The sequence below is a fragment of the Helianthus annuus genome, chromosome 8 (assembly GCF_002127325.2).
Source record: "Helianthus annuus cultivar XRQ/B chromosome 8, HanXRQr2.0-SUNRISE, whole genome shotgun sequence".
NCBI classification, from domain to species: Eukaryota; Viridiplantae; Streptophyta; class Magnoliopsida; order Asterales; family Asteraceae; genus Helianthus; species Helianthus annuus.
Genome location: NC_035440.2, coordinates 133,064,184 through 133,076,077, shown reverse-complemented (window position 1 = coordinate 133,076,077; position 11,894 = coordinate 133,064,184). Strand labels below are relative to the sequence as shown.

At 43.8% G+C, this 11,894-nt stretch overlaps 1 protein-coding gene across 1 annotated transcript; it reads right to left on the bottom strand.

The window, feature by feature from the left end:
* Positions 1 to 899: 899 nt before the first annotated feature.
* LOC110910556 lies at positions 900 to 4,155 on the bottom strand. The gene is made up of 6 exons (XM_022155445.1): positions 3,984 to 4,155; positions 3,375 to 3,851; positions 2,260 to 3,320; positions 1,881 to 2,183; positions 1,739 to 1,810; positions 900 to 1,031 (listed from the first exon to the last, which is right to left on the bottom strand). Exons 1-6 carry the CDS (start codon positions 4,153 to 4,155, stop codon positions 900 to 902), a joined length of 2,217 nt encoding a protein of 738 aa, XP_022011137.1.
* Between the last annotated feature and the right edge of the window lie 7,739 nt (positions 4,156 to 11,894).

The following is an 11,894-nucleotide window of genomic DNA, read 5'->3' as shown; positions in this document are numbered from 1 at the left end:
CTCCCCTCGCCGCACTTGACAGCAGTCAACACAATCGATAACGAGGCAGTGCACCGTCTTGACTTGGACTTACTCAAAGAAAGGCGCGAAATAGCGCGAATCAAAGAAGCCAAGTACAAGACACGGCTGGAGAGGTATTACAATGCAAGAGTGCGTATTTGTACCTTCACTCCAGGAGAGTATGTCTTCAGAGACAATGAAGCTTCGAATGCTGAACGCCCCAGAAAGCTAGCACCCAAGTGGGAAGGCCCATACTTGGTACATGAGGTGCTAGGAAAGGGGGCATATAAGTTGCGCACTCTGGATGGATACATCATCCCGCGCACGTGGAACGCGTAACAACTGCGCAAGTGTTATATGTAACTACTCTCGGCCTTACGCCTTTATCCACTCATGTTAGCCACGCACCTTTCTTAATTTCCTATGTTGGCTAAATGCCCTTTATGTTACTTACATGCGATGTATGTTGGCCTAAGCGCCTGTTTCTTAATTAATGAAAGCATATGCCTTATGTTTTCTCTTATCATGATGACTTCTACGTTACAAATGCACGTTAAACTTTTGATTAGCACGAAAACACTTTAGTAAATTACGAGCTCTTGAGTTATGCCTCCAAGGTCCTCCATAAACATAGCGCGAGATCGGGCAGTTACACTCGCACAACAGCCACACTTACATTTATTCGCGCTAACTTAACCAAAGTTTCTAACAACAGTGCAATAATTGTAACTGGACAAAGGGAAAGCAAACATAAACATCATATTCAACAAGCACAACCGCGCAATAGTTACATAGAAACAAACCATCATCGATTCAATTCAAAATAAGCGCGACCGCGCAATGGGTTACATTTAACACCTAAAAATAAAATTACAAGGCACAAAGCCTGTCAATGCTACCTACTCATAACCGTCACCACCATCACCATCGTCATGCTTATCACCATTACCATCGCCATCACCATCACCATCACCATCATTTTTAGCTGGTTCTTCATCAGACAACTCCACAGTCTCTGGAGGGTCGAGAATCTGCTTTAACCGTTGGCACTAGTCGTCATGCTCCAGTGCCTTTGCAACCAAATCCATGACAGGCAGTGATAGATGTTCATAAGCCTTTTCAGCGCGGGCTAGTGCAGCATCAGCCTGATCGGTCACTGAGCAATGACTAACATCGAACTCTTGTCCTATTGCCTCTTCAACATGCTGCGCACACTCTAGATAACCTCCACGGTGACCAACTGTAGGTCCCCTTGATGTGTATGGATCTTCACAGAATCGTCTTTCCAATCAAGAGTGCGGAATCCTCTTGATCAGAATAAGCAGAAAACGTGTAGAAAACAGAAACAGCAATTCCAATCAAACCGGATCTTTATTGATTATCTATCAAACAAGAATTACAATCAATCAAGATCCCTAACCCTAATTTCGTCCAAGCTAGTAATGCTCTCACGAAATTCTCACAAACTCTGTTTTGGCTGATTAACTGATTAACTGATTAACCTAAACCCTAAAGCCTAACCTTGTTTATATAACACAAGGTTTACTATTTGGGCTAGGGTTTACTACATGGGCAAGCCCAATTCGTCCCCTATGACCCAATGTGGGTTTAGTTTAGCCCAAACTCAATTATCTCACTAATACAAAGCTAAACCCGCTAACCGTTTATCGTTTAACTAATTACAAGATATCCAAAGACCAAATCTAAGCTGTTGTCACAAATATGCACCAACACCAACCGCACGTGAGGGATCTATGAGAGAAGCAACAGCTCCATCGAGTTCTCCAGCATTTAGGATAGAGTTGGCCATCTACAGCAAAGGCAATGGATAAGAAATAGGTTTTAACAAATAAAGCCTAAGTTAAGAATGAGAACCATACCAGAACTACTCCTCTACCACGCATCCACTCAGCCTCGGCAACCAGCGTGTCAACGACGCCTTGAGCCTCAGAGTAATTGTTTTGCGCCACATTGAGGGCAGATGTACTTATGTCTCGCGCCTCCTTAGCTTTCTGCTTGGCCTCCTCAGCAGTGGCAGCTTTCACTCGTTTGGCCTCAAGATCGATTTCTAAGGACTCACTTTTGTCGGTTTGCTCTTGCAAACGACATTTCAATTCAGCAATCTCAACATCCTTAGCCGCCAGGTCTTTATCCTTACTGGATACCTGCGCTTTCAACTCAGCCTGCAGAGAGAGATAGACTTAGATAATTTCACAAGCAAAAAAGCATAAAGGGAAGAAGGGTTAACAATGGTCAGACCTCAACATGTTCTCTATCGGATTGAACATCCTCAACCTTCCCTTTCAATTCAGTAACTTGAGCCTCGAGATCTGTGATTTTAGAACGCGCGGCATACATACGTGGATTGTTTTTCTCACAAATTTTCTTCCACTCCGCGCGCTCCTTCGCCAACAGATCTTCAGCGGTACGAAGCTTGCCCCTAAGGCCTTCACGGCCCCACTCTTCTGATTTCTTATCAGCCTCAAACTTTGCCTTTTCTTCGGCAATTGCAGCCTTCGCCTTCTCATACTCCTTAACCTGCTTCAATAAGCGCTCATGGTATTTTTCCCACTCAGCCCGCTCTCTAACCATCGTGCGCCACTCACGCACGATCTGGTGGTTGGCGGCATGAGTGTTGGCTTCCCCAACAACATAAGCATGATACAGCGCATCGTGAGTCTGCGCCCTTTGACGGTTGACCTCCAAGAAAGTGTCCTTTTGCTTCAAACCCCAAGGAGCTCGGTGAGGAGCATTGTCGCGAGCCTCCTCTGTGTAAGTTTTATAATAAATATCACCCACAGTGTCAGTAGGGCCGATGGAAGACTGCGGTATAGACCCCCCAGCGCCACCAGAGCTCACGCCACCTGCAGCAGCGGTTTTTTCCTTGTGAATAGCAGAACCTGATCCCCCAGTAGTAGAAGTTACTTGAATAGTCCGAATGGGGGCATCAGCCTGCGCAGGCTTAGTCAGCTTCTCAAACTCAGGTTCCTTCCTTTTCTCATAAGAGGGCTGGTCAAGCCCCGTGACATGGACGACCTCCGGACTTTGCGTTTTTTCATGTGCAGTTGTAGCAGCGGCCCCGGTCTCCTTGGCATCACCAGTAGGTTTTTCAGAAGCCTTCTTTTTCTCCCTCTCCTTTTCCTTCTCTACAACCTTATCAACTGGCTTCTCAGCAACCTTCTCTTTCTCCTTCTCAGACTCTACCCTAGTAGTCTTGAAAGGCTTGATTATAACTTTGGTCTTCTTCAGCGTTGGCTCTTGGGGATCTTTAAACACGACACCCTTCTTTTCACGGGTCTTCTTTTTGGCCTCTACAGAAACTAAGTGTTAAAAAGGGGTAATAACAAAGAAATCAAGGTAATCAAGAAACTAACCAGGAGAAAATTTATAAAGAGAGCGCAGATTGCTCTGTTTTCCGATTAAAGGGATTCCACCAGCCTTCTGCGCAATAGACGTGCCAGTTGTGGTCTCTTCCCTACTTCTCTTCCTGCTCACCAACTTCTCAACAGGTTCCTCTTCTTCTTCCTCCTCCTCTTCATCAAGCGCGATGGAAGACGGAGTGGCCCCAGCATCTGGGTTCCGAGAACCCGCGCTCCCTGAGCTCTTTGAACCAGCGGCTCCGGTCTTCTTCTCGCCTATATGCGACAAACCTTCAAGTGAGTCACTGGTAATAACGTAATCCTCCAAGTTACTCTGACGAAAGCGTAGAGTACCTTTATCAGCAGCACCAGTAGTCGCGCGGCTACTCCCACCTTTCTTGCTGGTCACCTCAGCATCGATAGTTATGATTTTCTTCTTCTTGGACTTTTTCTTTTTCTCCTCTGGGTCAATCCCGAGGTTGTGCAACACACCTGCAAAGATGTTAGATCAGGAACTTAGCTCTCCATTTGAAGACCCCACAGACTCCTCGCCGGAAAGATAGACAATCTCTTTCCTAGCAGAAGTCATAGCACGCAAAGGCTGGGGGTTAGGTATATGCGCACCTTCGGTTGAAGTAGGTGGATTGGCAAAAGCTCCAGCAACTGGATACATAAAGTGATCCCTAATCTCTTCATACCAATATTGCTCTCCTGCTTCCAGCGGGCGCACGCCCATGGACCCACCAAAGGTGGGGAAGGCAGCTTGCCAAAGATGCGCTTCTACACTCGATATCATCAAGTTAAGCACAGAAATATTACAAAAAAAAGAGAGGTGATCGAAGAAGTAACTAACCTCTATCTTCAAACTTCAAAATCGGAACTTCTTTGCTCTCCGTTGGCCACTAATCACACATCCGCGCTGCTACCAGAACGTTTTCACCGAAAACTCGATTAGGTGTAGGATTGAGCTTCAAATACCAACCCTCCTTCTTGGGAATTACCAGTTCTTCCTTCTTGATTATATCCGGCGGACGGAAGGTCATTGCAACCGGCATCACCTCCTCGCGAATGAAGAAGAACTTTTGTTTCCAGTCATGGAAACTCTTTGGTGGATTCAACAAGATCTTCCTAGCAGCTCCCCGATTACCGAAGGAATAGAACCCCATGTTCCTGATAAGCTGATAGAACACCCGGAATTTCTCCACTGTGGGCTCTATATCATGGGCTCGGCATAAAAACTCAAAATGCCTCACCCTAACCATGTCGGGTGGACTCATCTGTGAAATATGAAACCCATAATACTGAAGTATATGGGCCATGAAGTTCGTCGCCGGCAACCGGAAGTTGCCCTGTAGGAAGAAGTCCTCAAAGAGGGTAATATACCCCGGCGGTGCATCGGCGGCCGTCTGATTCTGGCGGGGGTATCGGGCATCCCACTCCGGTGGAAACCGGAAGCCCCTTGTGATATGTTCGAACAAACCTAGGTCCCATTTCAAGACACGTAGTGGACCTTCTTCACCAGGGTTTTCTTCTTGAGGATGTTCTTCAGACATAGATACTCAATCAGCGAGTTCGGATATTCTGGAAAACTTGAAGATCTGCTAAAGATCTTGAAGATCTGCTATTGAAAGTTTAAAGAGTTGGAGACCTGAAGAAGAAATAGAGAGCAAAGATAGAAACAGAAGAACAGATAATGATCTTCACACCCCTCATCGGATATATATACCCATCGCATTTAATGCGATGGGTAAACGTGCCGGATTCACCGCGCACGTGACTAATCAGAGGACGCCACGTAAGGCGGGATTCTCGGAATGACGGTTACCATGCGCACGTGGGCCTCACTCGCCTGGCGGAAAGCCGAACCATCAGAGACAACTTGATGACGGCCATATCAGCAGTCAACTCAAACGTCGCCATCAACGACATTTGCAACAACCTGTCAGAATTCAAATTTCGAGGGTTTTCCCGCCCAAAATTACTACAAAATCCATGCAGAAGTTACTCAGGCCACGCAACTCTGATGATTACTCAAGCCTGCGCACCTACACCCAAAAGCAGTGAATCATCATCAGCCAAATCCGGTAACCGCGCCATAGTAACTAACAAGCAATTACACGCGCGCGCCTACCAAGATCAATCAAGCGTTTTTCATAACTAGCACTTTTCTTTTTTCTAAGTCCAGAGCTCCAACCACTTACTTCGCGCTTGGTGCAGCACTGGACTGGGGGGACTTGAAGGGGTATGGTCCCAAAAAGCCGCGTAGACCTACTGACATGTCGCGCGCGGGACCATACTTCTGATTTAGCAAGACATTCAATCTCAGACTCACGCGGGCTACTTCATCAAATACTAACCTCGTGCGAGGTCTAAACAAGAAAGAACACCGACTCCAACACTTAGCATTCTGAATAAGAGCCTTCAACACCCATAATCCTGCGCGGGTTACTTACGTGCTCAACAAGGGTCGCGCAGGGCTAAGGCGCAAGGCCAATTCAGAAGGTGCAAGTGGCAGAACAAAAGAGCCAATCAGCGTCCTCCAGGCTGTGCTCAATCATGCTCCACGATCGTCTGACGTGCAGGAGACAGAGAGTACACAAGGACGCCTATGTAGCACCAATCAAGGGGTGGCGATAACTGCCCCACGTTCTCCACTCACCTGCTGATGGCAGAGGGGCAACAAGGCCGACAACAGGACACGCGGCTCCAATCACGATGCGCCAGCACCGGATATCTTCTAGAAGACACTAACGGTCGACACTAGTGAGACAAGGAGCATATCCTCTAAGTTGTCGCCTTCCGGCCCAAGGCCCATCAGCCCAACTCCTCTTACACCTCTCCGGCTATAAATAGGGACCTCCATGCACAGGTTGATTCATTCTATTCTCTCTACTCTCACTTTTAACACACTATTATCTCCTCAAAACAGTTACTTATTCTCACGCCGGAGTCTGGTTAAGAGGGTAACCCCCATATTCCCCTCTTAACGAGCTAACGGTGTTCTTTTTTGCAGGATTATCGGATCATTAAGGAGTTCAGAAAGTTATAAGGAGATTAACCCTTATGGCAGAAACATAAACCAAACTAATTAACTCCAAAATTAGTTCCGTGTTTCTTCACATCCCTAAGCTTAACGAAGTTAAACACTATTTGGGATCTTGCTTCGCAATGAAAGATCTTGGAGAAGCTACTTACATTCTGGGAATGAAGATCTATAGGGATAGATCTAAGCGGCTTCTAGGGCTAAGTCAAAGAACGTACACAGACAAAATGTTGACACACTTCAAGATGGAAAACTCCAAGAAAGGAGGTGTTCCTATGACTAAAGGAACCGTGTTGAACAAATCGCAATCTCCTTCAACGGACATTGAAACTAAGCAAATGGAAGCAGTTCCATATGCTTCAGCGATTGGTTCAATCATGTATGCTATGTACTAGATTTAACGTCTCGTATGCTTTAAGCATGACAAGTCGTTTTCAGCACAGTCTTGGCATTGCCCATTGGACTGCAGTAAAGAACATTCTAAGGTACTTAAGAAGAACCAAATATATGTTCTTGGTGTTTGGAGGAGTGGAAGAGGAGCTCACTATAAGGTGTTACACTGATGCTGGCTTCCAAAGTGACCGAGATGATTCTCGCTCACAACTAGGATTCGTATCCACTCTCAATGAAGGAGCTGTCTATTGGAAAAGCTCCAAACAGAGTATAATGGCGGATTCAGCCATCGAATCCGAATGTATAGTTGCATCAGATGCTGCGGAAGAAACTGCTTGGATGAAGTAGTTCATCAACGACCTCGATGTGGTTTCAAGTAGTCAGAAACCGATCTAGGTATTCTGTGATAACACAGGAATCATTACTCAAACCAAGGAGCCCGGATCACAGGGTTAAGCACATTCTAAGAAAGTTCCACTATATACGGGAAATACTGGAACGAGGAGACATCTTAATAAGCAAAATAGACACAGATCAAAACCTAGCAGACCCGTTCTCTAAACCGATGACTCTAGACAAGCTATCGGTCTTAGATTGGATAACCATTTGTTTAATTTAGTATTTGGATGTATGAACATTCAAACAGTTGTACCTTTTGAATTCACATTTGACTTACTGGTTAAATGCAAAGTTTGAATCTTACAGTTGTGTTCGATTTTGTACGTTTAATCCATGAATCTTGTATTCTAAACTATCCGTAGTCGATCAGATTCGTGGGAACGATTCTGAATTAAGAGTATTCTGACTTTGGACTCAAGGAGTTGACTTCCAAACTCACAAACCTCATTATGAATGACGTTGGATGTAACTCGCATCAAATCATCTTCATGGATCATGGTCATAAGATGTATTTGATTTAGGTATACTCATTTAGTATCCTCTGATCTGAGATACATACTAGAACTTTCGTTTACTAAAGACTATTCTTTGATCAGTGTTAAATGATGTCGCGTAACTGCCAATCATAAAGGCATTGGTTGGGATTGGTTCTGAAGTTCAGTAGGACTTGTATATAGTAAAGATGCGATTCTGTACTCTTACATTATATGTAACAATTAGACATCTGGGCGCCCTCGTTGATTCAAACTGATGAAGTGTAAGGCCTTACCTAAACTTACTGTGTGTTTGATTGGACCACTTTGATTCTATGAACGAGACCGATAATGATTGAACGCCATGTGAGATTGAATCTGATCCATGTCTCATTGTTCAATTGATGTCTTTTATAGAAAGGATAGATGACGAAGATTACCATAAGTCTACTTTCTTCATGTAGCAAGCCGTTGCTAAAGAGAAGATACCTTGGTTAATGACTTTTATGTGTCATGACCTGTTGGGGGCAACCATGTGTAGCTAGAACACCGTTGGCTGTCTGCGTTGAGATCTTTTCACAGACCGTCCAAGTGGGAGTTGTTAGATATTATGTCTGGTTCGATAAGTCAATGCTGCCGACCGGGTCTTGACCCGTAAGAGTTACACCTTGGGCAACGAACTAAAATCTACTTAACCTGTTTAACTGGTAATTACGAACAACATACGAGACAGATCATAATTATATTTATGATTATAAGCGGGTATTAACTGAGAGACGGGTACATGGACCGGGTGACACGAGTGTACTAACCCATTGCCACTTGTCGCGCACCAAACCTTTGGCCAATTACAACACATGCATTTTTGCATGTATGCCACTTGGCTTGCATGCGAAAAGGGTTCATGTCTTTTAAAAGTGTGGGCCTTGCATTTTGGTAGTATGGTTGTGTGGGCCTTGCATTTTGGTAGTATGGTTGGATGAACAAGAAAAGGTAGAACACAAAATGCTCTCAACAATACCCACATACACAATCGGCCACCAAGCTACCGCCGCGGGCCGCCGTCGCCGCACCGCCTCTGCCGCCCCACCTCTGCCATGTCGCCGCTGGTTGTCGCGTTTCGTTGGTTCGTTTACTAGCACTTGTTTGTTGAACCTCGGTGTCTCGACCGTTTAGTCATTAACCGAGGTATATCTTTCTCATCGGTAGTTAAATATATTTTCACTGTGCTCGTATTTGCATGTAATCGGATCCTGCCGGGTTTTGTTTTGTTGATCATTAGTTTATATTTCCGTTGCGTTTTATTAATTAACTCGATTAATTAATTAACTATTATTTATTTAACCGGGTTTTTGGTAAATAAAACTGTCACACCCCCAAAATCCACACGCGGAGTACCACCGCTTGAAGGCGTGACATGACCAGGATCAAGCCACCAATCATATCGAACATAGCATCTAATATTAAAAGTAGTTAATGTAATTCATCACGACATGATTGATGTTCAACAAAACGTAAATTAAGTAGTGGAAGCATAATATAAAAACCCAAAGTAAAGTTATAAGTTCAATTGTTTATCATAACGTCTACGATCCGTATCCCACAACGACCTGCTCCTCCTTGTGCAAGCTCCATAAGTACCTAAGGTCCTGCAAGGCATGCAGCAGAGAGTCAACAACTAGTTGAGCGAGTTCACAGTTAATAGTTCAGTAATAGTATAGCGTGAGTAGTAGTATGTTTGTTCGTTATGTCATGTATCGTATTAGTTTCCATCGCGGCCTCCCAGGCAGGTATGCGAAGATATTAGGGGATGTTTTTCCCAAGTATTCTAGACTAGGTTTATTTGTATCGCGGCCTCCCAGGCAGGTGTGCGAAGATTAGTACATTTAGTTCGCGGCCTTCCTATGGCAGGTGTGCGAGGTCAGTCATAATATCGCGGCCAACCCTTGGCAGGTGTGCGAAGATCAGTTCAATAAGTGTTACTAGTCTAGCCGTATCTTATCGTTAGGTTCTACCATCTGAGTATATACAATAAGTCATCCAATCCCATTCCCACCCGGGAACCCCATGCCTTGGCTGTGTGAACTCACCTTGGTTTGCTCGGCAGATACACGAAAGGTTTCTTGAACTAAGAGTGGTCAACCACGTCCTAGCAGGGTTACCATACAAGTCAGGTTTTTGGTTCAAGTAAAGCACGTATGGTTACACAGAGTTAATACGTTACAAACACGTATAGATCATGGCAACACTTAACAGTCAAGTAATACATCAAGAAGCCCAAAAGTAATCGGCCCAACATGTTGTGCGACCCACAACATGTTGTGCGATCCAACCAAACCCGGCCCAACTATAATTAAGCCCAACACATGAGTAGATAGTCCATACATTTACGGCCCAAAAATAAAACAACTTGTGCGATCCGGATGGGCTTGCCCGATCCGGTTGGGTTGTGCGATTGGGATTAGTCCAGCCCAATAAATAACATACGGCCCGAATAAACAAATGAACAAACATCTTGTGCGATCCAGTCAAGCTTGTACGACTGGACAAGCTTGTGCGATCCGAAGTCTTGTGCAAAAGGACTCCTTGTGCGAGTGGACCTCTTGTGCGGGCAAGAGGTTTTGTGCGATCAATCTTAAACATCCGGAACTCATGCTATTCGGTTACAACATTAATCTAGCCAATCAGTTACAAGGTTTCCAAGTTTATCATAAATCCATTAACAAGTTTCCCACTATTCGTTTGACATACAATCGATCAAAACATAGTTTTTATCACATAATCCACATGAACCCTAATCATGTTTAGGGCAATCAAACAACTTACAATATTAAACCATCCGATTAAATCACTTAACACATCCAAATCGTTGTGTAACAATCCGAAAACTTATAACATAATAGCCAATCTAACAGGCATCATCAAATACAATCTGAATCAATACATGATAGCCGATTATCATTCTAATCGATTCACAAGAACATCATTCAATACATACATGTGGGCCGATTATTAGTACACAATTCATTTAACAACATAATCAATCAATCATGAAAACAACCATAAGCACACTAACCGATTAAGAGGGTGAACAAGAATTGATCCAAAGCAGAAAAGATCTTCAACGGAGGGGATGCTTGGCTGCCGTCGGGTTCGTGAGACGGAGAGAGGGAGCACTAGGGTTTTGTGTGTGAAGGTGTTTTGATAACAATGGGTGATGGTTACAAACACCCTAATTGTTAATCGATCAAAGGGGGATGGGCCGAACCCCACTTGGGCTGCCCATTGATTTCGGTTACAAGCAATGCGGCCCAAATGGCCTTGTGCGCTCGAGTGATAGTTGTGTGGTTCGGGTTGGGCTCGATTAACATACATACACATATTATACATAGCACATAACCACATAATAATCATTCACTTTCGTAAATTCACATATCGTTCACATATGTTACTGTTAAAATAAAATGTGCACGTGACTAATTCATGTTGCAACATTCCATTTTTATTTATAAAGTTGTTACTAATCATTTGCATAAGTGCAGTTATATTGTTTGTGCAAGTTATAATAGTTGGAGGGTTGGAATGTAACATCCGAAGGCTTTATGGGTTCATCTTGATTCTAGAAGGGTTATATTGAAAATATAGATATTTTCAATATAAAAGAGATTCAACAGTTCATTATGATCATTCTGGAAGCTGCTGTTTTCTCTCTCATTCATCAGGCGATTAGGGTTTCGTTCAGATCAGTTGTGATCTGCTGTGTTTGTGTTTGATAGATCTCTTGTGAGATCTAATCGTTGTATTGTTCAGTTGTATAGATCAACTGATATTCATCAGTTGATCATCTCTTTTGTTGTATTGTTACAGATCTCACTGTTCGTGAGATCTAGGGTTACTGGGGGGATTTTTCTTTTGGTTTGGGTAATAATAAAAGTTTTGGTCACCTTTTGTCACTATATCTTTGTGTTCTTGTTTGTTGTCAAGTTTATACCATTTTTACATGGTATCAGAGCTTTCTTGGCTCTTGATCTGTTGTCGGTTTTAAAGTTTTTTGTCTTCCGCTGTTTGTTGTTGTTTTCTCTGATTCGTTTGCTGATTCTGGGATTTGTTTGAAGGTTTGCTATCAGGAACGCTTGGTGTGAATCGAAGGTTCTTGGTAAAGGTGAAACCCTAATCTAGGGTTTGAAGAAAAGATCGGAGGTATTTGGATCTGTTGAAGGCCGTGTT

Excerpts from the sequence above, each read along its gene's own strand:
- LOC110910556 (XM_022155445.1), bottom strand. The coding sequence starts at position 4,155 with ATGATATCGAGTGTAGAAGCGCATCTTTGGCAAGCTGCCTTCCCCACC. Across the intron at positions 2,184-2,259 it reads CCGATAGAGAACATGTTGAG|GCTGAGTTGAAAGCGCAGGT; the intron begins GTCTGACCATTG and ends CTCTCTCTGCAG. Across the intron at positions 1,032-1,738 it reads TCATAGATCCCTCACGTGCG|ATTCTCGACCCTCCAGAGAC; the intron begins GTTGGTGTTGGT and ends CGGTTAAAGCAG.